This window comes from Halichondria panicea, chromosome 1 (genome assembly GCF_963675165.1).
Source record: "Halichondria panicea chromosome 1, odHalPani1.1, whole genome shotgun sequence".
NCBI lineage: Eukaryota > Metazoa > Porifera > Demospongiae > Suberitida > Halichondriidae > Halichondria > Halichondria panicea.
In genome coordinates, this window is record NC_087377.1 from 17,404,236 (window position 1) to 17,429,689 (window position 25,454).

General features: G+C 42.3%; 5 protein-coding genes across 6 annotated transcripts; 4 read left to right on the forward strand and 1 right to left on the reverse strand.

The window, feature by feature from the left end:
* The first annotated feature begins 13 nt into the window (after positions 1–13).
* LOC135352369 (uncharacterized) lies at positions 14–7,213 on the forward strand. Of its 2 annotated transcripts, none has more exons than XM_064551550.1 (14): positions 14–198; positions 244–442; positions 967–1,133; positions 1,472–1,593; positions 2,408–2,489; positions 3,197–3,320; positions 3,702–3,893; positions 4,348–4,421; positions 4,721–4,760; positions 4,900–5,041; positions 5,297–5,540; positions 6,135–6,307; positions 6,546–6,695; positions 7,025–7,213. In XM_064551550.1, exons 2-14 carry the CDS (start codon positions 244–246, stop codon positions 7,083–7,085), a joined length of 1,770 nt encoding a protein of 589 aa, XP_064407620.1. In that variant the 5' UTR covers positions 14–198; the 3' UTR covers positions 7,086–7,213. The 2 variants fall into 2 exon arrangements, with proteins under 2 accessions (XP_064407620.1, XP_064407619.1); XM_064551549.1 differs by having other exon boundaries at positions 14–189; positions 242–442.
* Positions 7,214–7,238: 25 nt separating this feature from the next.
* On the forward strand, positions 7,239–8,796 carry LOC135352370 (TM2 domain-containing protein 1-like). The gene is made up of 4 exons (XM_064551551.1): positions 7,239–7,398; positions 7,654–7,827; positions 8,001–8,098; positions 8,518–8,796. The coding sequence occupies exons 1-4, from the start codon at positions 7,283–7,285 to the stop codon at positions 8,709–8,711; spliced, it is 582 nt and encodes a 193-aa protein (XP_064407621.1). The 5' UTR covers positions 7,239–7,282; the 3' UTR covers positions 8,712–8,796.
* A 570-nt stretch (positions 8,797–9,366) lies between these two features.
* Positions 9,367–14,709, forward strand: LOC135352379 (sushi, von Willebrand factor type A, EGF and pentraxin domain-containing protein 1-like). The gene is made up of 9 exons (XM_064551568.1): positions 9,367–9,470; positions 11,038–11,229; positions 11,286–11,471; positions 12,093–12,296; positions 12,349–12,537; positions 12,583–12,753; positions 12,806–13,120; positions 13,170–13,327; positions 14,388–14,709. The coding sequence occupies exons 1-9, from the start codon at positions 9,392–9,394 to the stop codon at positions 14,511–14,513; spliced, it is 1,620 nt and encodes a 539-aa protein (XP_064407638.1). The 5' UTR covers positions 9,367–9,391; the 3' UTR covers positions 14,514–14,709.
* Positions 14,710–15,170: 461 nt separating this feature from the next.
* LOC135352385 (cilia- and flagella-associated protein 410-like) lies at positions 15,171–16,396 on the reverse strand. The gene is made up of 5 exons (XM_064551574.1): positions 16,226–16,396; positions 16,127–16,164; positions 15,966–16,054; positions 15,661–15,757; positions 15,171–15,399 (listed from the first exon to the last, which is right to left on the reverse strand). The coding sequence occupies exons 1-5, from the start codon at positions 16,366–16,368 to the stop codon at positions 15,266–15,268; spliced, it is 501 nt and encodes a 166-aa protein (XP_064407644.1). The 5' UTR covers positions 16,369–16,396; the 3' UTR covers positions 15,171–15,265.
* A 24-nt stretch (positions 16,397–16,420) lies between these two features.
* On the forward strand, positions 16,421–25,262 carry LOC135352376 (cilia- and flagella-associated protein 91-like). The gene is made up of 17 exons (XM_064551563.1): positions 16,421–16,582; positions 16,910–16,986; positions 17,150–17,307; positions 18,215–18,361; positions 18,630–18,814; positions 19,091–19,268; positions 19,604–19,699; positions 20,041–20,102; positions 20,398–20,580; positions 20,792–20,840; positions 20,970–21,085; positions 21,277–21,440; positions 21,822–21,968; positions 22,689–22,837; positions 23,182–23,403; positions 23,880–23,965; positions 24,439–25,262. Exons 1-17 carry the CDS (start codon positions 16,510–16,512, stop codon positions 25,101–25,103), a joined length of 2,757 nt encoding a protein of 918 aa, XP_064407633.1. The 5' UTR covers positions 16,421–16,509; the 3' UTR covers positions 25,104–25,262.
* Positions 25,263–25,454: the final 192 nt, after the last annotated feature.

Sequence of the window (25,454 nt, forward strand, 5' to 3'; positions counted from 1 at the left end):
GTTTGTCAAGGATGAGCAGAATAAACGCCGGAAATGTGGAGCTTCTTTTAATTGGTAACCTTTTACTGTTCTGCATGTGCACTGCATTTGGTGAGAGGTAACTAGGTGTACGTGTGTACCAGTTCTCCTGGCACTTCACGCTATAAAGAAAGAGCAGCTGCTACAGCTAGAGCTAGAGCTAGCTATCAAATTGCAAAGGTGAGAGGTATTTCTATTGTTTAATTAATTAATACTTTTTTGTAGATGTCCAAGAGTAGTGAGCCACACGAGGTTGACTACTATAATCTCCTTGATCAGACGCTGTATCTAGCATCCCGTATCTACGATGACCCGAAAACACCCCCCACCCCCCTGGATATGCACTCGGCCTGTGCTATCGGTAGCTACCAGAGCGTTAAAGACGCCATCGAAGGTGGAACCGACTACAACAAAAGAAACAAACGTAAATAATGAATGGTGTATGTGTGTGTGTGTGTCTGTGGGTGCGCGTGTGTGTGTGTGTAGGTGTGTGCGTGTGTGTGCGGCGAAATTTCAGTATAATAATTATACCGTACAGTGGATAATTTTCGTTGGTGACATTTTTTTCGTATGAACTGCCCACAATTACAAGTAAATATTCGTACAGCTCAGGATAGTGACGTTGAACCTATTGCAGTAGATTTTTGCACAATACGAAAAATACCACCATACGAAAATAACCCACTGTACACTGTATACGGCCCGGGGCGATATAGCTGTAAAACTAATCTATGGATCTTTTGTTCCCGGCCTGTAACATTGTTCCTTTATCTTATCACAACAAAAGCCACTGAAGCTCTAATTAACATTCCTGTGGGCTGTTCCAGATGGAATCTCAAACGCATCTGTTTCAATTCAATTATTCATTAACTGTCCCTCTCCCTCCTAACTGGATAGACCCCCCTAATGTACGCATCTGTCTATTCTATTGCCCACCCCCCCCCCTAGCTGGATGGACCCCCCTAATGTATGCGTGCTACGTTGGTCATGACACTGTCGTCAATTTGCTGCTTGATTCGGGGGCGGAACCATCTAGGGGAACCCCCTCTGGACTCACACCTCTCATGGTGGCCGCAGGATGTGGGAACGAGTCTGTGTGCTACTTCCTGTTACAGGTGAGTGGGTGGTGTGTGTGATTAGTGTGGATGTCTGTGGGTAAGTGTGTGTGGGTGGTGTGGGTAATGAGTGGTTTGAGGGTGTGTGTGTGTGTGTGTGTGTGTGTGTGTGTGTGTGTGTGTGTGTGTGTGTGTGTGTGTGTGTGTGTGTGTGTGTGGTGTGTGAGGGTGGTGTGGGTAATGAGTGGTTTGAGGGTGTGTGTGTGTGTGTGTGTGTGGTGTGAGGTGTCTTTGTTGGGACAATATTTAGAGGAGGCACTCCGCTATGCAAAATTCATAACTTATTGTACGTAGGTCAGTTATTAACCCATGTGTTTGGTAATTGTTTCCTCGTATAGGCTGGTGCAGAGATCGACTCCCAGGACACTAATGGCTACTCTGCCGTGGTGCATGCTGTGAGGCAAGGTCACCAGACTGCCGTACAGCTGCTGTTAGAGGCCGGAGCCGATATCGAGCTTAAGTACGTGAGAAGCTACACATAATTATTAATTACTGGATATATGAAATGTTTTGCGAGCCTCAAACATAAACGAATTTTGTGAGCTAAAAAATAAAAACGCCAACCCTCTACCAGTACTTGTACCAGAATGTAAAATTTTTATTGCACAAGTGTTAAATTTTCTGCTGTTTTGGCTCATCGTAATAAGTGGCAATTGATATTGCTATACACTCGTTAGTTAATGAGGTGTTACTTAATACCGATGTATATTGAGTGGTACTAACAGTGTCTATAATAACATAGTTAATGAGCCCCCTAAAGTTTTCGTTTCAACAGGCCACCTCTTAGACTTCCCAAGAGGTGACCACTTAGCCTCGATCCCAGGCCGCACTCCATCACTTCTTTTCTCTTCGAAGGCCAGGCCACCTCTTAGACTTCCCAAGAGGTGACCACTTAGCCTCGATCCCAGGCCGCACTTCATCTCTTCTTTTCTCTTCGAAGGCCGGTGAAGGAAGCTAGTGACCACTATGGTCAGGTTTAACAACAATGTAGAGCGCCTCATTGCTTTATGTTATTGGAGCTATGTTGAATTCCAACACTCCCTCTCCCACTGCTACAAGCAATTAAAAGCTTAAGTGTGTGGTATGTGTTTCAAGGTGTGTTACTTTAAAAATTAGCGGGTAATTTTCGATGGGGTAAAAAATTCGTTATTTTAGTAGGCCAAAATGTGTAGGCATGGTTTACCGGAACGCAGTGCACGTAATAAAGTTAAACGAAAAAAATTACCCGCTATACGGTAATGACGTTACCCCTCCCCCTCTCCCCCCCCCCCCAGGGATTATGAGCACGGCTACACTGCCCTCATGCAAGCCTGCATTGAAGGTGATGAGATCATCGTCGATGTCCTGGTCGCCTGTGTAAGTTATATATTATAGTAAATACATTGCCGTCTATAGTGTCTAGTGGAGCTCTTCCCTCATGCACTTACCCACATGGGATTAAAATTAAAAATCAGAATTGAAACACGAGATCCTTGTCGCCCGTGTGAGTAAATTAAGTCTCTAGAGTGGAAATTTCTCTTGGGATTGCCTATTTTGATCAAATTTCTGAAAACTACACTAATTGACCGGTTTGTAGAACATTAACTTTGGCGATGTGCATTATGTATTACTCTTCTACTGGGATTGAAATTCATGCTCATTGCTGTTTTGATTGAATTTCTGGTGCCTGCCTGCCAGGTATAGATTACATGTATACAGATATTGATCGAGAACTGCGTGGGTTTGTATTATTATAATTATAACGTTTGCACAGTTCAAAGTACACTTATTATGTAGTGGCTGATGTGTAATATCAGATAGTGGTGGCATACTGAAGTATTACGTAATATTAACCACTGCCGTCATTACCTCCACACCCACACACACACACACACACACACACCCCACCCACACACACTCCACACATACAAGCGCATACACACACACACCACACACCCTCCCCACACACCTACTCCCCCCCACACACACACCACACACACACACTCCACCCACACACTCCACACACACACACACACACACACAAGCGCATACACACACACCCCGCCCACACACACTCCACACAGGACGCAGACTTGAGTGCAGTGGACAACAACGGGGAGACTGCTCGCTCGCTTGCCTACAAGCATCACCACGTCCGCACGGCCACGCTATTGGACAATGCCATCTTCATGTTCAAGCAAACCCCAGGTACGTACACAAAAGGAGGGTGCTCGTTACCATGGCAATGATCGTCTAGCTGCGTATGTTGGATCTATTTTTCATGGTCAAAAAATATCATACCATAGTCATAATTATTACAAGACAAAAATAAAAATAGATTTCAGTATCTAGAAACTTGAGAATCATATATACTGTATATCGGGTTTTGAATGCGACGTTCTTTCGACTGTAAATTGCTAGTTTTCTTTGCATAAAATCGCAATCTAAAGACACGCAAAGAGTGAGCATGCGCGTCCAATTTTGCAATAGTTACACAATCTTGTACAGTGTCATTCGCAATTGATTAACCTCGCATTCGAAACCCCGATTACGATTCATGCATGTTTTTCTTGTTACATACACATACAGACAACTCTGGTACACTTCCTTCCATCCCGGACGCTAACAACGATGATGGGGGCAAAGATGGAGAGGGAGATCTCTTCTCGGGTGCCAAAGATGCGGAGACGTACCAGCAAAGCCTCATCGTCAAGAAGAGCATCCAGGAGATGTTGGGACGCCGCGCTGGACCACGCTGGAGTCTGCCTCATGACTACATTGGTGGGTAAAGAGAAGCTGCATACATGCCAAAAAAAAAGTTTTTTTAAGCAGTATTTTTTGCTTCATACGTTTTAAGTTAAATTTTAATGACCATCACGTATTTAGTATACAATAATGATTTTTTGGCTCCTCCTTGAGTACATGCTACATTGACACATAACTCTATGCAGCTTGCAGGGTACCGTATTACTAGAATGTTTTGCGAGCATCAAACATTTGCAAACTTTGTGATGGTTGATCAATTTGCAACAATAAAATCTGCAAAACCTATTACTAGTAAATACACACGAACCTTGCCAGAACGCAATAGCTAGATCGCAAAGGGTCAAATTTTCTGCTGTTTGGCTCATTCGCAAAGGTTTTTCACCAGCAAAATATTCTAGTAATACGGTAGCTCAGGTTTAGAGTATAAATTTGTGTACACGAAAAAATGCTGACTCATGCATATTTACAGCTGCTCGCAGAGCGAGTGCCCCGGCTGCTCAGGAAATGACTAGCCAGCAAAGAAGACGTCTTCTCAGAGCAGCTGTGAGTTTGAGTATGCGCTAGTCCATTTCAAAATAATGTTATAGTCGAAGCTTTTCGTCGCTAGTATGTAGTTATTTATCAATCGAACTATTAGTAGCTCTGACTGAATGCATGCGTGTTATGTGTTATACTGTAACAGTGTGTGTGTGTGTGTGTGTGTGCGTGTGCGTGTGTGTGTGTGTGTGTGTGTGTGTGTGTGTGTGTGTGTGTGTGTGTGTGTGTGTGTGTGTGTGTGTGTGTGGGTGTGGGTGGTGTGTGTGTGACAATCAATTCATTTGTATAATTTACTTCGTGTATAGATGTCGATGCCAGATAGAGATGAGGATCTGTCCGAAGAAGGTGTGAGTGTGTGGGTGTGTGGGTGTGTGGAGAGCATCTTAGGTTGCAATCATAAAATATGATTGTGCAAGAGAAAACATAAGTCAACCAGCTACATGTACAGTGCAGGCTCTGTACTTAACTCCATTCCCATTCTCAGAGCCAGTTGTGGATCGTCAGTTGGCAGAGTTTCTGACAGAGTTGAATCTGGAGAAATACATTGAAGTGTTTGAACATCAAGAAATAGATTTCCAGTCCTTCCTCAGTCTAACTGACGAAGAACTCAAGAGAATCGGAATCACGTGAGCTAGTGTAACTATATAGACAGTTTTTTTAAATGGCAAAGAGTGTTAAGTTTACATATTTAGATAGATATCAGCTTTTGATTTTCGTTTTGAACTTGCATGTTGCATGTCAAACCTTTTTCTGTAGTCCCCTCCCCTTTCCAGTGGTTAGACTCGACCAAATTACTTAACTCACACCCCCACATACCCCCCCCACATACACACCCACACACTCACACACACCACACACACACACACACACATACCACACAGATTGATGGGACCACGTCGGAAGATCTCAGTGGCGGTGGTGGAGTACCGACAGAGACAAGCAGAGGAGGAAGACGCAGCTCCTCTCAAGACACACACACCAGACAAGATGGCGGAGAGTGGGCGTAGTTGTCATGGCGAGGACGAGGGGGACACTATCGGAGCTGACTTACCAGCGTTTAAGAAGAAAGGTCGTCCAATGCTAGTGAAGCAATCAAGCACTGACGTCACAGCCGCCTATCGCACTGTTAGTTTACTACTTACAGTGTGGCTAGTCCATGCATGATCTTTTTCCAATTATAAATAGGAAATTATGTCCCGTTCCAAATTTGGGATTTGAGCATACCATCTGAGCAGGCTCCTACTAAACTTTACATTGGCATGCAGAAAGAGTCCCAAAACATTGATTAAACGGTAGGGGGGGGGGGGGGGGGGGTATTCCAGTTGAACATCTTTCAGCAGCCATAACTTTAGTAATGTTGATCCAATGTCAACATTTTTAGCATTTTCTGAAAGCTTAGAAAGAGACCATCATTTGCAAATCCAACATTTCATCGGGGCCCTAATTTCTCATTTTTCGGCCTTGGACCATGGGCTATTTATTATCCATGGTATTGCGAAATTGGCAAATACGTTTATCTCTCAAATATGAATTTTGATACCACCATTTGAAAGGTCTCCTTTTAAGTTTTTAGAAAATCATAAAATCGTTGAATTTGGACCATCACAACTCTAGTTACAGAGCCGATTCTAGTACTTTTGAATTGATGGGGACCTAGCTATAATCAAGAAGAGGCCATAGCCTCTACAAAGTAATATGTCTACTTTTCTTTCGTTACAGGCTCTTGAGAAAGTTGAATATCTCGAGGAACAGCTGGCTAAAGAGAATCAGTTGCGCAAGACCACCGATGGCTACATCCTGAACTTGCAGACCTCGCGACAGGAAGCAGTGAGCCATGTCAATCGTGTGAGGGGTGGGCAGAAGGACACGGCCAAGCACTTCAAAGCAGTCCAGTAAGTATAACGTTACAATATTATTACATGCAGGGATGTGCCACACTGGTCGGTAGTGGTGGTTGGTACTAGCTAACCACCTCTAGATAAACATGATAAAAAAAAACCACCTCGTAGGCCTAGTGGCGCACACAAACTCCACATCCCCACACTCCTCCCCACACACACCCACACACACACACCACACACCCACACCACACATACACATACGTACACCCACACCACACCACACACACAGAGTGACGTATAAGAAGCTATTTGACGAGGTGGAGTGTCTGCGTCTCCTGAGCACCTCGTCAGTTGTGGATCCAGATCAGCTGCACAAACTCTACTCTGAGATTGTCACTCAGTGCTCTAAGATGGGTATGGAATTTGAAGCTCTCTCAAGGTTCGTTTGTGTTGATGTGCGTGCATGATGCTGCAAGCTGTTGGTTAATCACAAGTTATGACTGTTGAAATAATTATGTTCAACTATATCCCTCTGTTTAATCAATGGTTTGGTGAATTTTCAGCTGCCCAACTTTAATTCCCGTGTATTCAATTTCAACGATTTTTTGATTTTCTGAAAACGACCTTTCAAGCGGTACCATCAATGTGTTCATATTTGGGAGATGCCAATTTGACCATACCTAGAAAGATGTTCTACTGCAAACCCCCCTTCTGTTTACTTGCCCCTAGTTACGTATGTAATAATGAATATTTCCCCCACGCATGCAGGAGTGTGGAGGCCTCTAAAGAAGTCACTGAGTCGTTGGCCTATCATTTAGGAGGACTATAGAATGATTTAATTTATTTTTAATTGTGCATTAATTTTGTATTGTGTATTACACTCGTTTTTAAGCCGCGGATAAAAGTATTATTTTCGCGGCTTTGTCTCGAAAGATATAACAAATTTTGCCTGGAGAACCTTCGTTAATTTAGACATACCGTAGTCAAAATAATATTGAAGTTTTATTCAGCAAAAAAGATCGAAAGATGAAGCTAGCCTTGTTCCTAGTTCTACTAACTCTCTCAATGTCTACACGAGCTGTTCTCGATGACTGTACATGTTTAGTAGACTGTAAGTGTAAAAAGTCCCTACGGCCTGGACAGTATCCTATAAGAAGCAATCACACATAATAACATTATCATGATATAAACAGATCAATGGTGGACGCAATACATGTTTTCATTTAAAATTCAGACGTCTGAACTTTTTTAAGTACCCAAATTCGTAATAGATGCATTTTGTACATACGTTGTTAGCGTTGTAGCCTTGTCTGTATTATTACAGAAAAAAGGTTAACATTCGATCCCTATGGTAATCATCTACCCTAGTGTTAAGACGCCTTGACTGTATATACCAGATACTACTGTGCCTCTCCCGACGTCGACACTGATTCCCAAGCCATACGGAACTGTAACAGAGACACCGGCACTGTAGAAGTGCCATGCTACGCTGCTCCCAACGTCAGCTGTGGAGGCTTGCCCTATAATGCCACCCAGTGCATCTTCACCGAGTCAAGGCCGTGTACATTCGTGTGAGTGAATTAAAAGTATCCTAATTATACGAAATTTCTCCAAAATTACCGAGACAAGGCCGTGTACATTTGTGTGAGTGAATTGAAGTGTCCTAATTTAATACAGCGCTACTCTAATTATGTGAAATTTCTCCAATATTACCTATTCTTGATTGTACATGTTTTACATGCAGCAATGGCAAGCGGTACAACTACTACCTGGCCGTGGGACTGTCCCTATTCCTAGGGATGCTCGGAGTGGACCGGTTCTATCTCGGCTACCCTGCTATAGGTTCGTGAAAACTCTTATCCTGACCGCAATGTCCACATGTACTGTACTCCTTGTACAGAAGCTGTAAGATTTGTTGCATAGTTGCTCAGTGATGTGCCCAGACTTTCAAAGTGGTAGCTATTTTCAACCCTCAATCTCAATTCAGTACACAAATTTGCCTCTTTTATGTAGTAAATTTCATATTTTCAGTATAATTATGTAATCAGTGAAGTGCCTAGAAGGTCAGTAGTGGAGGCTATTTTCAATTTCAATTTAACACACAAATTTGCCTCTTTTATAGTCTAACATAGGCCTAAGAGGTGGTTGTTTTTGTCTAGAGATGGTTAGTACCAACCACCACCACCGACCAGTGTGGACACATCACTAACATTGTAATTCTCCCATCCTTTCTCTAAAATGTTTTTCTCTGCTCCATGCAGGGTTGATGAAGCTCTGTACTATGGGGTTCTTCCTGATCGGCCACCTGCTGGATTTCCTCCTCATTCTCCTGCAAGTGGTGGGACCTGCTGACCAAACTGGTTATTATGCCCCGTTTTATGGCCCCCTAGTATCTAGAGTGCTAGTGAACGGTACTGACCCTTTTATTGAGTCTAGCAGTAGTTGTACGTTGTGAGTGACTGTTTTATTGTTTTGTGTGATCATCTTTTTTTACTGCTATATATAATTATAAAAAGCACCGCGGGTGCTGATGTATCAAAGCTATATATAACATGAAGCTATGTACTAGATATCTAGCTATTAAAATTATCTAGCTATAAATCATGCATGATATTGAACTCTAGATCTTGATGATATCATATCGACCATATGAGAAGTTCAAAGCCCATGCAATAATTATGTGCAAAACTGCTTCTTTAGCTCTTACAGCCACTCTAGAGGTAGGCTATGCTGTGTATCTCAAGAATACAGTAACTCCTACTCTTCCCCCGCTGGATATTAGTACCTAGCAATGATAAGTTCATCTAGCCTTGTTTTTGTAGCATAGATCTTCTACTCTATATATCTATGATCTTAGCATCTTCGTGACCGCATTTGTAGTTCTTCTTATTAAAAGTGCCATGACGTCATCACCATTTTTGGGGCTAATTATGATTAATTTTTGGAAAAAGAAAACATTGAGCTTCAGCATACACTGCAAATAATACAGCAGTATGAACATAATTATAGTGTTAAATTTTGGTATTTACAGCCAGACCCGGGCCCAGCATGCCCAGTCCAGAGTGATTTGGGCCTGGGGTACGGGTGGGTGGAGCAATAATTTTTTTGGGTGGGGCAATAATTTTTTTTCGAGATATGAAGAATTCGAAGGCACAGCTTCTGTTGTTTTTACTGTGTGTTGTGTTCACCTGCTGCCAGTGCCGGGGACAACGAGGTAATCCTACGTTATTTTGTATCTAGCTAGCTTTTGGGGAGGGGCGTGTGCTAGCACCCCAACCAGCCTGAGCAGACCTGCCAACCTCTAATACTAATACTAATAATACTAATACTAATACTAATACTAATACTAATACTAATTTTACTAATACTTGGTAAAATCAAAGATTGTGCTGAAATTTGCTTGAAAACTCTCCATATAAAATTAAATACTGACATCATCCGAGATATATGTAGACTGCCAAAACAGTCATGGTCAAAATGGGCTTTTGTAGGTTTTGTGTATTTCCTCCTGGGATTTTTCAATATTACTTCCATTTGTACCTATAATTGGAATGTTTACATGTGCAATATTTAGAAATCAAACAATAATTATGAAATTAGACTCCTTAGTAGGCCTCCCAATAATGCTAGCATAATTTTGAGACTAATATAGGTGCAGTGGAGCATTGAGCATTATGCCAGCCTAATGGGCAAAAAATATTAGCCTATTAGGCAATTTTTACCAAATTTTGGTAGAAAGTATTTATAGAAGCTCAATAGCATGAATAATGCTAATAGTTAACCTTTACACTACTTCTGAGCACATGGTCCACGTCGTAGCTAGACTGAGTATATACGTATGGAAGGTGCTAGTATAGTACTACTAGATCAGTTGAGTTTTTTCTAAGATTTCTTTCACCAATAATACTTCTTTAGAAGATTATGTAGAAGCGTCTGTGATGTTGCAGTATAATTCTTGTTGATGATTATGAGACTAATGGGTAAGAATTAAAGACTAATAGGTACAATGCATGAGACTTGGAGACTAGACTAATAGGCAAAATGTTGAGCATAATTGGGCAAGGCCTACTCCTTAGTCGGATACCTGCCGCAGGAAGAGAAACAATTTTGAGGGATATTCCCGGTACGACCAGGATAATTGGCAGGTATGCCTGAGTCAAGTATACAAATCACAGAGAAATGTATCTGATTATCCAGCTGAGCACCCCTTCTCTTCCAGATCTTGCTGCAGTTAGGCTGTTAGCTAGCTAGTATAGGCAAAACGATTCAGTTTCTAATCTGTTAGCTATTCTGGCTTAAATCTGTAAACTAGTTCTCTCTTGTGATCGTGGCCAGCTTCTCTCTACCGTATAAGAAGACGCCACATAAAAATATTTATGCTGGTATTGGTGGCTGTATTCAGAGGTGGAAAATTAGTTTTGAGGCTGCATGGTGTGTCTTTAGAGGGCCGCCTTCTAATTAAAGGTAAAAAACAGCTTTTCCAACCTCTAATACGGCCCACCTATACCAGCGTAAATATTTTTATGTGGCGCCTTTATTAGAGTTTATACGGTATGCAAATAAACGTTCAGCCACGCCCAACTTGGCAGATAAGTTAATTATGACGTCATTAATAAGAGGTTTGGCGCTGCGCGGCTTTCATCTATGATAGCACCCCTTTCTTCAAAATCCTGGCTACGACCCCGAGCACCTTTGTAATGCAATATTGCCTGTGTGACCCTTTCCCCTGTCAATAGCTATCTGACTGAATACTGTGTAATAGTGTGTGCTTGTTCCCATAGCGATAATCTGCTCTGACCTACCCACATTGACAAACGGAAACGTTGACTATGGTGGTGGTGGATCCACTAACAACAGACCAGTGGACACTGTGGCCACCTACACCTGTGCCACTGGCTACACTCTCAATGGAGGCACCACCAGCACTTGTGAGAGTAGTGGAGGTTGGTGTGGATTAGCTCCAACTTGTCAGCGTAAGTAGAATGGACTTTGTACTGTTTGTTTGTTGAGTGTATCGTCTCCTATACAGCTAACTGCCCTGACTTACCCCCACTGATCAATGGGGTGATTATGTACAGTGAGGGATCCACTAATGACAGACCTGTTATCTCTAGTGCTGTGCACTCCTGCAACACTGGCTACACTCTCACTGGAGATACCACCAGGCACTGTGTGAGTGGAGGGAGCTGGAGTGGGTCAGCTCCAACTTGTCAAGGTGAGTTCCACTTTCTGTATAATTTTCGTGGGGTAAAATATTCGTTATTTTCGTGGGCAAGCTGACCTCCACGAAATTTTAACGTAGGCGTGGCTTACCGGAACGTAGAAATGCAGGCAGGCAACGAGATTAAACAAAATTTTACTCACAAAAACCACTGTTTCTCGAGTTAAACGAATTTTTTACCCCACGAAAATTACCTGCTATACGGTAGTTAGACACTGTTTTGGAGGTGTCTATGGGATTTAGAAGCCCAAAGGCACTGATTTAGTATCCCGAGCGTAGCGAGGGTACTAAAGTGGCTGAGGGCTTCTAAATCACATGGACACCGACGCTTTTCCCATGTACTTTTCCCATGTACTTCCCATGTAGATCTTATCAACTAGTGTAAAAAGTACCTGTATTTGAAGTAACTTAGTGTCCCTACAACATTCATAGTATCCCGTAATAAACTTGTCGTCAAACCTTGAGGACAAAATTTATGCATGTGTACTAGTCTAAATGAGTTAAACACTGTTTGAGGTGTCTATGACCAAAACACTGCTGTAATATCCTGACAATACCTCCAAAACAGTATCAATTTATTATCTATGTTAGTGATCTCTCACCCTACGAACACAGGACCCACTGAACCACCCACCACCTGTCCTGACCTCACTGTACCAACCAATGAAATGATCAGCTACAATATGGGGACTGCTAGTCTGAGAACAGTGGACACTGTGGCCACCTACACCTGTGACACTGGGTACACTCTCAATGGAGGCATCACCAGGACTTGTGGGAGTGATGGAGCGTGGAGTGGGTCAACTCCAGTGTGTCATCGTGAGTAAATAAACTTTGTACTTTGTACTGTAGTGTATCTATTCCCACGCAGAAATCACGTGCTCTGACGTACCCTCTCTGCCTAATGGAGCCATTTCCTATAATGATGGATCCACTGACATCAGACCTCTCAACACCATAGTAACACACAGGTGCAACACTGGCTACACTCTCAATGGAGACAGCGTCAGACTTTGTCAGAATGACGGAACATGGAATGGCTCACCTCCAACTTGTCAAGGTGAGAAAAAAATTATAGTTACAGTTAGTTTATCCTTGTTGACAGTTTCCTGTGGCCCTCCTCCCTCTATTACCAATGGATCTCCCGGACAACCAACCAGCACGATGATCGGAGGAGAGGCGACCTACACCTGTGACACTGGATACCTTCTGATTGGCTCTGAAACCATCACATGTTTGAGTACTGGTAACTGGAGCAGCTCACCGTCTTGCCAGAGTAAGTGACAGTTTCTGCAATAGCTAAAATTTTTATTATTTGACCCCCATAGGCCCTCCCCCTTCGTACTTGTCCCTCTCCTCTACCAACTACTTGCCTGGGGTCCCTGAGATCCCCCTGTCATTCGTGGGAGAGGGGAGTGGTCTCGTTTGTCATACTGACTTTACTGGCTGCTGTGAGGGGAACACTGGAGATTGGTACTATCCTAATGGCTCTGTTGTTATGGAGGATGGAGCGTTGTATGTTAGCAGAGGTCAGATGAGTGTCAGTCTGATGATGAGTGGAACTGCTACTGCTCCTGGTGGCCTCTACTGCTGTGTGGTGCCTACCAGTGGAGGGATACACACAGCGTGTATTAATATGTCAGGTTGGTGCTAACAGTTTGTGTGGGTTGTCTCATGCAATCCATTATACAGTCTCTACTGATGAGAGTCATCTCTATCAGATTGGTGCTGTGGTGGGAGGAGTGGTGGGAGGAGTGGTGGCCCTGGCAGTGGTGGCTATAGTAACTGGTGTAGTGATGGTGGCCTATCTAGTGCTCCGGTACAAGAGAGGAGGAAAGAGGAGAGAAAATGTGAGTTTGAGTTTGGTTTAAAGTGGTTTGCGTAGAGTGTATTAGTTTTAGTTAGGCAAATTGTACTGGCATATTTTATGGTACCGTATAGCGGGTAATTTTCGTGGGGTAAAAATTAAAAAACCGGTGGTATTTGTGAGTTTCGTTTAGTCTCGTGGCTGCACTGCATTCCTATGTTCGGGTAAGCCACGCCTACGTTAAAATTTCGTGGAGGTCAGCTTGCCCACGAATATAACAAATATTTACCCCACGAAAATTACTCGCTATACGGTATAATTATAATAGTATATAATTATAGGGGCACATTACCACTTTGGCAGTTTCTTTGGGTTGCTGCTGAACATCTTTTAAATTCCTCCTTTACATCTAGAACATTATGTTACATTGACCCTGCATGTCGTACCTCCTCTGGTTGCTAGAGGAGGTACGACATGCAGAATATGTAATTGGCAATTTTTGCTGAATAATTATGTTCAGTTACAATACAGTGGAGGTACGACATAGCTTGACCTTTTGTTAATCGGTCGCTAATGAGTTACTCCCGTGTTGCGTTCCTGCAGCATGACAGGATGTAACGCCCACATTACCTAGGAAGGTGTGGCCTCGCATCATATTTATCATCAAATTCCACGGAGGAATTATGTGAGTGTACAGAGAAAAAAGAGAATATACGGAAGCACAACACCAAAACTTGCTCTCCTAGCTAGCTAAAAGACTACCTAACGATCACAGTACTCCACAGTAGTTATAATGTCTAGCTATATCCTCAGTGGCGGATCCAGGGGGAGATCCCAGGGTGCCACGGATCCCCCCTTTCAGTCTAGCTATTGTGGCTTTACTACAGCTACCAGCTAGCTATTTATCAGTTTTGTAGCTATTGTAATTTGATTCAATGATTGTACCTGCATGTTGTTCTGATGCATCAACTGCCAAAGGAGTGTTCAGGTTAGCCTAGGTTAGCTAGTTGACTGTTTGCGTGTAAACAAGTTTCAAACAAACTGAAACTTTTATGACAAATTACTATATACTAAATAATATCATCTGTTCTCTCCACACACAGGACTGTTCCTTGAGACTTACTGACCAGGGTCAAAGTGCAGCCGCTACCAACGAGACCATCACTTACGAGGAGATTCTGACCTCCAGAGACGTCAAAGGTGACTACAGTCTGCCTAGTCGACCTTGAGTGGGCGTGAGGCTCCAGCTACTGAGGAATTATACCTTAACGTACTCAAACCATATCACTTGATTCAAATTCTTTCTACCCTATATACCTTATACCCTATACCTTATACCTTAACGTACTCAAACCATATCACTTGATTCAAATTCTTTCTGCAGAACAACCCTTACGTACACACAATGAAAACATTATTATTTTACCCGATATAATTATTTACGGAAACCTATAGAATCTATTTGCAGTGATCATGACTGCATGGAACCTATTTGCATGCAGTGAGTGCCTCACTGGGAAACTATAACCTTTGTGCAAAATTAAAATAGTCAGCAGCCCTACTGTTTTTCACTAGGCAACAGCCGTACTGCAGTGGTAGTAGTTCCTATGTCTTTCATTAGGCTGTAGCTGAACGGTTCTTTTTTCTAATTGGAAAACATTCTGTCTCTTGATTCACTGAACTGTACACATTTTAATCCTCGGCAGCTCCTCCGAGGGTGCATGGGCCCTCTGGTAGTGACTGCACTATATATAACTCCAGTGCCTCTCCCCTATACTGTATTAATAATGATGTCATTTACAGCACCTGAAAAAATCATAGAGACTACATACATTGTACATAATTTTTTATATAGCCTCGATCCCAAGTGCATGTGATTGCATCCATTACAGTGATACCACACTTATTTAAAGATGACGTATGCAACACAAATAGTATAAAAGAAGAACATGAACAGATCGATCAGAGTAAGTAAGTAACTCTATCTAAGCATGCCAGTCACAGTGTCTCGAACAGTTTCTAGTTGCGTCTGATTGAGCTCTCGTAGCAGCAACTGTACAGCCTCCAGCACACGATCACCACTCCCCATTCCACTCTCACTGGCAGGACTCAACTCTGCACAAGGAAGGATATTGTTTTGCAAGCATCAAACTTATGCAAACTCTGCAAAATAAAACCTAGTAATTACACAAGATTGAATATTTTCTGATGAACCATGGCTCATTCACAAAGGTTTTTCACCAGCAAAATATTTTAGTACATTGTATGGGAAATGTGCACTGAGATATTGTACATACAGCTATAAGTTGTTTTACTTGGACTACTCTAACTGTCAACATCATACAGACTAACAGTTTAGTACAGTGAAGTACTTACCAATATTATCCAACTTGGTTATCTGCGGCAGCATCTTTGCCACTTGGCTCCTGTAGGAGGTGGCTTCACTGAGAGGGTTACCGTTGAGCCACACCACCTGAGTTTAAAAATTGTTATTCAACACAATAGGTTACTAGGCCTCTCAAGGGTTTCCCCTGAAGTAATGTAGTGTAGGATTTAAGCAGTACATGCAAGTATAATGGAACTATTTTTAGGCCATGGACCCTTGAAGAATTGAAGAAAGACCAACTGTAATAATTATATAAGGGCCAAAACCTTATTCCCCAAAAAGGTTTCACTATTACCTTGAGGTTTTTCAGTTGTGCAAGGTGGGCTAGTTCACTGAAATCCGTCAGCTTATTTCGACGAATGAACAGCTCTCGAAGCTTTGTACCTGAGGCACATGCACACACACACACATATCAATCACTATTACTCTATAGCCCTATAGCTGAGATAAACTCACAATCTTTGAGATCCTTGAGAGTAGACAGATTGTTACCACTGTTTCGAAAAATAACACATCATTATAATCATAAATAATTATTTTATTTTATTTTCTGACCTAAGATTGAGGACTTCTAAATTATCCAGCTGACTCAGAAGTTGCACATCGCTCAGACTACAGCCCCAGCAGTTGAGGGTCCGCACAGACTCTAAACTGTCAGCTTTAGATCGTTTCAAAACTAGTTCTTCAGTTAGACTCATTTTCGACTTTCTTCTTTTCCAAATAAAGCACACCTTTTTTGTTTGTTAGGGGGCGTGTGCTCATTGGTTCCCATGGCTACCGTATTGGAAACATAATTATAATTCTTTCTGCATTGACATCGACACTGCACTGATAAAGAAATGGCTACTGTAACGGAGACCATAAGTAAAACTGCCTTTGTAAGGCCTGCCAGAACATATGACTACCTATACGGTAAGTTTTGTGCACGCTTTACTGTACTGTACTTTTCTTGACCCCTTGCGGCCGGCCGGCCGATACCAATCCCAAAATAATTATAGTATGTGTATTAAGTACGTACATACGTGTATGTCGCTATGTAACTAGTGTGCAGATCCTGTATTTACCGTGTAAACATACGTACGTATATATTACTAATGTAGTGTGTGTGTGTACTCTTCTTGACCCCTTGCGACCTTCTTGACCCTTGCGACCTTCATGACCCCTTGCGGCCAATACCAATAAAATGCTTATAGTACGTGTATTATTTCACTATGTAATTATTATGTACTTTATGTACAGATCCGGTATTTACGGTGTCCAGCGAGAGAGATCATGCCAAGCAATCGTTCAAATCTCACACCAGTGTGGACAAAATTGTACGTTTCTTATAAATCTCCCAAAAATTAACACAACTTATAATAATACATTATCTGAAAAGCCTTTCTCAAAAATCATAAAATCAATGTGATTGGATAAACGAAACTAAAGTTATGGCCGTTCAAAGATGCTCTAATAATATTTCACTCTTTTATTATACAGCGGTTTGTTCCCCACTTTCGTACGATGTTCAGCTCGCTGCGTCACTACCCTCGGCAGGCCGTTACCTTGGATACGACGGACCCTGTACCTAAACACATGCCCAGACAGTGGGGAGGCTATCGTGACCAAGCCAGGGAGACACTTGTCAGATACAAAAAGTAAAATACTATTTGTATTAACTACAATGTTTTGTGAGCTTCAAATGTAACTTTGCGAGTTCTAATGGCTTTGCAAAACAAAATGCCAGTACTTGTATGACATCACAATCCTTGTAAACATCGTATAATTATGCCTCGGTGCGCATGCGCAAGCGAGGTATACGGTAGTGTGTTTGTGTGTCTGTGTGTCTGTGTGTGTGTGTCTGTGTGTGTGTAGACCGCTACAGCTGCTCAAGGATGAATCAAGTGCAAGTAAGAGTTTCTATAGGCTTCTAGTCATGTTTACTTGGATTTTAATTCGTGGATTTGCAAAATAATGCTTCGTTCTCGAGTTATGCCTAGTTTTGCTTACTTGGAATGCTATTGCAGCCTTTTCAGAAGAGTCCGTAGCAAAACTTGTTCACCGAGTGTTACTACTCTACTTAGTAGTTAGCTCTGCACTAGAACGCTAGCTATTGGTAGCTGCAAGAGTGAGCAGAGAGCTGCAAGGCTCTGCTGACTTGCAGCCATTAATTTTAGACTTGAACTTTTGGCATCGATCGTTTTTAACAACAATCATGGTCGATCATTACCCACTATTCGGTTGATTGCATGCAGCAAAATTCATCATAATCAATGTGTGTATAATAAAAGCTAGCTATTAGTAGTTTTATGTTATGTAGCTTTGGCACCTCCACCGAGGCATCAGCACCTGCGGTGCTTTCATTATTACTGGTACATGTACTTGTATTCTTTGCCTGATTGAAAAGTTACGATGTAGATCACAAATATTGTCAAAATTTGGCTCATTTTGCAATCAAAGGCTTGTAGTGATTATGGTCATGCACTCCTGTTATGGTACATAGACTATAATATTTGAAGCTACGTGTTTCATGTTCTTTATTGTCCTCTCTCCCCTCATGCACAGGTTCAACTATGACCCAGATGTGAAGGTGCCCCCCAAACAGTTTGAAGACCCCAAGACCAACAGTACCAATCAATACAAGTACTTTAAGAGACCCATCATCCCATTCCTGCCTCAAATGCCACCAAACGTGATCCTGGCCCCAACCAGGTACTATATAATTATACCATATATCGTGTTTTGAATGCGAGGTTAATCGATTGTGAATGACACTGTACAAGCATTGATTGCGTTTTTCTAACTATTGCGAATTGTACATGGGAAATTTCATGCTGACTCTTTGCGTTTCTTTCGATTGAACAACAATTTTTGTCCATGAGCTTTTGCTTCATTTTGTTTTACAGCTATTGCCATTGAATTTCCAGAAATACATTAACTTTAGTATAATAAATATGGTATACCCTCCTCTCCCCTACAGAGTTGACCCGCTATCCCGGCCTACGGGGAGGGCTCAGGAGATGCTGGCTGGACCCTCCACACGAACTGTCATGGTACAGACGGACTACAGAGAGAGTGAGGCTCAGACTGATCCCTATAGCCCGGAGTATGTGGTCAGACCTGGATCACAGCCAGAGCTACTCACACTAGCCACACTCAGCTATGGTAAGGGGTCATTCCCATCTCGATACTGATAATTTAAATCAATTACGGTTGGCGGAGTGTTTTGTAGAATGTTTCATTGCATATACAGTGATTGTGGTTACCCTAAATACAGCCAGGTTAATGGGCCTCAAAGTTTCTCCATAGCATACGTATGTGTTTGGACCTGTGTTAGCAGGCCACCTCTTTATTACAGCCCTGTTGGTCTGTGCAAGGATAACTGCTGTAGACAGGTTTCACATACTCCCACGCACAATCCACACCACACACCACACACAGGAGCTGGTTTACCTGCTGGTCTGGCAGAGGTTGAGATGATTGAGAGAGCCCGTGCTAAGCGTGCCTGGGAGGCCACCCTACCCCCTCTCAGTGATCTCTCTCAGCTAGGCAAGAGACGGAAGATGATGGAGGAACAAGAGAGGAAAGAGTGGGCCTTCAGAGAACAGGAGATCAAAATGTTAGTATACCGTACAATAGCTGGTATTAGCGGGTAATTTTTGATGGTATACACTTAATTAAGCTACCCTGTTAAATAACAACAACATCGTAACAGCTCAATGTTCGTAGGACCTCATAATTTCATTTTCAGATTAATGCTCTAAATACGAAAATGTGCATCATACGAAAACAACCCGCTATAGTACGGTACTCTATTCAATAATTATAATAACTGTTTATGTACAGGCAGAAAAATGTACGGAATTAAAAACTTACATTAAAATTAATGATCATGTGTACGTGCACTACAGTACATCACTTCACTGCATTTATAACTTACACGCAACACTATAGACTTCAAGATGAGAGACTCGAGGTACTACAGAGCATGCTCAAACAAAGAGAGGTGGATCATCAGGCTCTCAATGACAAGCGATTGGAGCACCTCTGGTGAGCACACACACCACTCCCTCCCATCTTTCTTACCTCAGGCCACCTTCCTCCCCACTAACCTTATAGCGGGTATATTTCGAGGGTATAAACTTTTGCGAAATGACCATTACAAAGGTTTTCGCGAGAAATACATGTAGCAGCCTTTCTGCAGCATGCATGTGATACTAAATTCGTGTGTATAAATGTTCGCGGTACATGCTTGATCAGCAAAAACCACAAACATAATTTTATACCCTCGAAATATACCCGCTATATGGTATCTCCTACACTCCCCACACACACCCTCCCCACACATGCCCCATGCCACTGTGTACTGTGTGATGGATGTATTTGTGCAGGGCAAAGAAACAAGCAGCGAAGGAGAAACACGGCAGGAGACTGCGTACTGATCATGTTAAAGGTTAGCTATAATTATAGACGTGTACATGTAGCTAAACTTTGTATAGAGCCTCATAAATATGCACATCGTATTATTATTATTATGTAGCACCGAAGCTACTATATTTATACATTGTACATGTACCAAATCTTCAGAATTCCTAGCCTTCCGCTTCTTTCCATAAATCAGCCGTTTTGATAGCTATCTTTGAGAGCCCGTAATTTGTGTCAATTTCAAATCTAATTGAATGCCTCTGCAGCTCTCAGACTCGCCTTTTCTATACTCCGTTTAAAAACAACTGTTTTACCCTTCCTAGCACTTCGTAAGCTCACCCAGAAGTCCGCCAATGTGGAGGGAAGGCTTGAGAAGAGACAAGTGATAAGAGACTACACTAAGTTTGATTCCCAAGTCTACGCCCCAATGACGCGTATTGGAATGTACCTGGACACTGGCTCTGAGCAGTACAGTGTCAAGAGCAGGTTCACCAACACTATGGACGGTGTGTGAAATAAAATTATGCTTCCCAGTATATCTCCATTTCTTTATCATTTCTTCCCACTATCCATTGATAAATATGGCTGTTGAAAAATGTTCAACTACTCCACTTCCGTACGTGTGTTCAATGGACTCTTTTAATTACAATGCACCACTTGATAAGTACTGGCACACATTGATGATTTTGATAACCTACTATTTGCATATCTGTACAGGGCTGTTGGAACTGGAGGACAACCTAGACCTCAGTGTAACCACACCAGAGTAAGTGATACATGATTGTACGCAGAGATTCTGTCTTTTATGATTCCAGCTACATGTACTATCAGTATATTTGTAACACTAACTGTACGCTCACTGCGCTGGTCTGTCATCACTCTCTCCCCCACTCAGTATCCAGGCCCCGGTGAGGTCAGCTCGTGGGGTGGGGGGCACAGCTAGGAAGACGGCTAAACTAGGAGCCATCCTGGACCAGGTCCACACACAACTGGTCACTGAGAGGACTAAAGGTACATCAATACAGTGGCATACAATAATTATTATACAACACTGGAAATTAATGACTTTTTTCCCCAAATTTCTTCCCAATTGTGCACTGCACCGAAATACTTGCAATGTACGTACATCAACGATGATCTCTACCAAATTCTCTATTCTCTAAAAGTGACTTTTGTATTGATATCACATCATGGTGGTGCAGGGAAGGAATCTCCTAAGCCGCTGCGTTTCCTTGAGAGGATTGAGAAGCCAGTGCCACGCCCACCTACCCCTATAGTGCCATGCCCCTCTCCCGGCTCAGAGGAGGAGGAGTTAGCAATCGTGCTATTACAGAGAGTCATCAGAGGAAGAGCCATACAAACCAAGGTGCGTAATTCAACCAACACAATCAGCATTTTTGCAGTAAATAATAATATAATTAAAATGGCAAATAATATCCAGAATTTTCGAAGTGGTGGGCTATTCTCATTTCAACACAAAAATGTACAGTCTATTATTATGTAGTAACTAAATTATAAGAAGGCCTAAGATTTTTGTCTAGAGATGGTTAGTACCAACCACCACCACCGACCAGTGTGGGCACATCCCTGCATGGCTTATCTACTGTAATCCCAAACGATTATTCTACTGTACCCTAAAATACAGACTGTTGAATATTTCAACGGTCGAATACATTACATTAACATCCTGTGCATGTATAATTGATGATGTATTATGACATCATCATATGCCACGCCCACCCTTCAGATGTACGAGGGCAAGGAGATGCGTCGTCAGCTGATAGAGGAGCTCAGGACCACCCACGCACTCCAGGCACCAGAGCAGAAAATCAAAAAAACCGAAGCTGCTGATCTGAAGAGCAAACAATCTCTACAGAAGGAACATTTGCACAAGGTACGTGTACCGTATAGCTAGAAATTTCTGCGGCCCAAAAATTCTGCGAATGAATGAGTAAACGCAGAAATATTATCCGCAAATGCTTATTAACCACGCCTAATTTAACAGTTAAAAATTTTATTTTCGCAGAAATATTATTTGCGGAAGGTCTTTTTACAGAATTGTTGGGCCGCAGCTACACAGTATAATATTATATACGGGAGGGGAATCATTGTAATTGTGAATTAAATAACCAATTTTTAGCTGTAACTTTGATGGTCCGTAACTTGTGTTGTGGACGTCCAATTTCAAAGCTAAAAATGCATTTAGTAGCTGTTTGGTAGTGCTACAATAATCACACTGTGCTTATATAGATCAGCAATTGATTTCAGAGCCAAAGTGTCCATTATGTACAAGTACAGTGTACTAAAGCTCCAATAATTAATTTTTACTAAGCTAGAGTGTCCAGATCTTCAAACCTCCTCTCCCCTTGTAATTGTGCAATTTCTATACAATGTTCCCTGTATCCTTCAACCCCTCTCTGTTGAATGTCTGTACATGCACATGTACAGCTTCGTATACATTGTGTAGCTCCACAGATCTCCAACCCCCACCTCCTTCCTTGTATATAAAATTAAATCCGCAAAAACCTTTCTAACTGTCATTCCTCGTTATACCCCTGCTATACGGTACACATAGTTTATCTTCAGCCCCCCTCACTCTCTTGTATATATATAGGAGTGTCTGGTTGAGGACCGTGTGGAAGGGCCTGCTGCTGCTCTGATTGGTACACAACTGGACTTCCTCAATAAAGAGTTGATTCGTCTTCAAGAGGAGCGGAGGATACATGCATTCGTACTGCTGGCTGACAGGCAGAGGAGAATGAGGTCAGTCAGTCTAGTCAGTGATGTCCCTAGAATGTTTGAAGTTGTACATGGCTATTTTCAATACACAAATTTGCCTCTTTAATGTGGTAAACTAAACCTAAGAGGTGGTTATTGTTGTCTAGAGGTGGTTAGTACCAACCACCACCACCGACCAGTGTGGGCACATCACTAGTGGATATAAGTAGTGTGTGTGTGTGTGTGTGTGTGTGTAGAGCTAATAGCATTAAAAAGTACTTTAAAGAGGCCTCCTTTTGATTGCACAAGATTGTACTACCTGATATTTCCCTGTGTTAATTACTACTACCTCAATAATTATGTACAAATGTACACATAATTATTTCTAGAGAGGCTGAGGAGAGTGGTAAAAGACAACGTGAGGAGAGACTGCGTCGCACAGAGGACGAGATATTCAAGCAAATGATGCGAGTCCACACAGGCAGTGTCGAGTCTTACCTGGAGGATGTTATACTGGCTAGTGTAGAGAAGACTGCCGATGATCAGGCCAGACAGGAGATACAGAAACAGGCCCAAGCCATCAACCAAGTGGCACATCAGTACCAGTATAGGTGAGTGTACACTACCGTATATCAGGGTTCGAATGTGCGACGTTTTTTAGATTGTGAATAGCGAGTTTTCTTTGCAGTGTTATTCGCATTCGCATATTTGAAACCTGATATAATTAGAACCACCTCTATTGAGGTACTGACATGTATACGAGTAAATTTGGCGATTTGAGGAATCAAGGTAAGGGGTCACCTAAATTAAAAATCGCCAATAATAGCTTGCCCTGGAGTAATATTAATTTAGCTTCCCTAACCCTAACCCAATAATAGTTCGGCTATACGGTATAAGTTTTAACCACCTTCCTAAAAAAAAGTACTCGGTACTGTTCCTCTACAAAAGCAAAGGCTTTATAATTTGCGTTCAGACAAATAGTTTGCTTGCAGATACATGTACAAGTTATAGTCGAAATCTAAAATATGTATGTGTACCCCCCCCCCCACACACACACCCACACCCACACCCCACACACACACCACAGTGAGCTATCAGGCAACGAGCTGGTGGCAGAGATGGTCTACTCTTTCCTACTACCAGAGGTGGAGAGGAAAACAATGAGACAAAGAGGTGAGTGGGTGGGTATCCACATCTGAGGGTTGGCAGCCAATCAATGATGTCACAATGCATCACTCTACAATTTAAGCTTTTATACATACAAGGGCATTGTTTTTCAAGAGGGTCTAAGCTAACATTGAATGTTTATGCACACTATAAGCTATCACGTACCTGCCTATAGCTAGCCCCAAGTATTACGGCTACAAAAATCAAAATTTCAGTCGTTTTGGTAGCTATCTTTGAGAGCCCGTAATTTGTGTTCAGATTGTTCAGTTTTGTAACTCAATAGCTCTCAGAATACCTTTCCAATGGTGTGCTTATAAAGTTGTGTGATTAGTTGAACTCTACAAATGTGGCTTCACTGAATCACACTAGTGTGTTTGACTTCCTTACAGTTACTTGAAAAGGGGGGATACCACTATAATATTTTGTTAAAGTTGGTATTGTATAGTTGGTACTCTATTAGACTATTTCCTCCCATACAGTGAAACACAGCCAACGACGTCATTTGCTGGCCGCACATAAGGCTATATACAAGGAGACAGAAGAGCAACTAAGACAATTGGACCCAACACCCCAGGCCAAAAGACAACTAGGACAATCGGACCCAGCACCCCAGACCGAAGAGCAACCAAAACAATCAAACCCAGCACAGCTGCAGGCCGACGAACAACCAGGACAATCGGACCCAACACCCCAGGCCGAAGAACAACCAAGACAATCGGACCCACCACCCCAGGCCGAAGAGCAACCAGGACAATCGGACCCAACACCCCAGGCCAAAGAACAACCAAGACAATCGGATCCACCACAGCAGGCCGAAGAGCAACCAGGACAATCGGACCCAACACCCCAGGCTGAAGAACAATCAGGACAATCGGATCCAACACCCCAGGCTGAAGAACAAACAGGACAAGAACAACCAGGACAATCGGACCCACCACAGCAGGCCGAAGAGCAACCAGGACAATCGGACACACCACAGCAGGCCGAAGAACAACCAGGACAATCGGACACACCACAGCAGGCCGAAGAACAACCAGGACAATCGGACACACCACAGCAGGCCGAAGAACAACCAGGACAATCGGACACACCACAGCAGGCCGAAGAACAACCAGGACAATCGGACCCACCACAGCAGTCTTAGAAACATACTCCATGATTATAATTATGAACTCAGAGAAAAGATTTTGTCTTTACAATATTGCCATGTATAGTATTACATAACTGTCGTTATTGTGGTGGTCAGTAATTAATGTACGTTCTCAACATTATTTTTCTTATGGTAATTATTCGATCTTCATAATCGTTCTGCACCCTGGCCTATCGTACTCCATAATAATTATAACTCAATCCCTCTATAACTAAATTATGATTAATATTTTAATTATAATTTGTACAGTACTGCCCCAGCCCCTATATATAGCTAGCTATAGCTGCAGCCCCTTTGTGAAATTAACTATAAAATTATAATTATTATACTTCCATATGAGTTAAT

Excerpts from the sequence above, each read along its gene's own strand:
- LOC135352379 (XM_064551568.1), top strand. The coding sequence starts at position 9,392 with ATGAAGAATTCGAAGGCACAGCTTCTGTTGTTTTTACTGTGTGTTGTG. Across the intron at positions 11,230-11,285 it reads ATTAGCTCCAACTTGTCAGC|CTAACTGCCCTGACTTACCC; the intron begins GTAAGTAGAATG and ends TCTCCTATACAG. Across the intron at positions 13,328-14,387 it reads GAGGAAAGAGGAGAGAAAAT|GACTGTTCCTTGAGACTTAC; the intron begins GTGAGTTTGAGT and ends CTCCACACACAG.
- LOC135352369 (XM_064551550.1), top strand. The coding sequence starts at position 244 with ATGTCCAAGAGTAGTGAGCCACACGAGGTTGACTACTATAATCTCCTT. Across the intron at positions 443-966 it reads CTACAACAAAAGAAACAAAC|CTGGATGGACCCCCCTAATG; the intron begins GTAAATAATGAA and ends CCCCCCCCCTAG. Across the intron at positions 2,490-3,196 it reads TCGATGTCCTGGTCGCCTGT|GACGCAGACTTGAGTGCAGT; the intron begins GTAAGTTATATA and ends CACTCCACACAG.
- LOC135352370 (XM_064551551.1), top strand. The coding sequence starts at position 7,283 with ATGAAGCTAGCCTTGTTCCTAGTTCTACTAACTCTCTCAATGTCTACA. Across the intron at positions 7,399-7,653 it reads AAGTCCCTACGGCCTGGACA|ATACTACTGTGCCTCTCCCG; the intron begins GTATCCTATAAG and ends TGTATATACCAG. Across the intron at positions 8,099-8,517 it reads TCTCGGCTACCCTGCTATAG|GGTTGATGAAGCTCTGTACT; the intron begins GTTCGTGAAAAC and ends TGCTCCATGCAG.
- LOC135352385 (XM_064551574.1), bottom strand. The coding sequence starts at position 16,368 with ATGAGTCTAACTGAAGAACTAGTTTTGAAACGATCTAAAGCTGACAGT. Across the intron at positions 16,165-16,225 it reads TTAGAAGTCCTCAATCTTAG|TGGTAACAATCTGTCTACTC; the intron begins GTCAGAAAATAA and ends TTTTCGAAACAG. Across the intron at positions 15,400-15,660 it reads AACCAAGTTGGATAATATTG|AGTTGAGTCCTGCCAGTGAG; the intron begins GTAAGTACTTCA and ends TTCCTTGTGCAG.
- LOC135352376 (XM_064551563.1), top strand. The coding sequence starts at position 16,510 with ATGGCTACTGTAACGGAGACCATAAGTAAAACTGCCTTTGTAAGGCCT. Across the intron at positions 16,583-16,909 it reads AACATATGACTACCTATACG|ATCCGGTATTTACGGTGTCC; the intron begins GTAAGTTTTGTG and ends CTTTATGTACAG. Across the intron at positions 20,581-20,791 it reads GTTCACCAACACTATGGACG|GGCTGTTGGAACTGGAGGAC; the intron begins GTGTGTGAAATA and ends ATATCTGTACAG.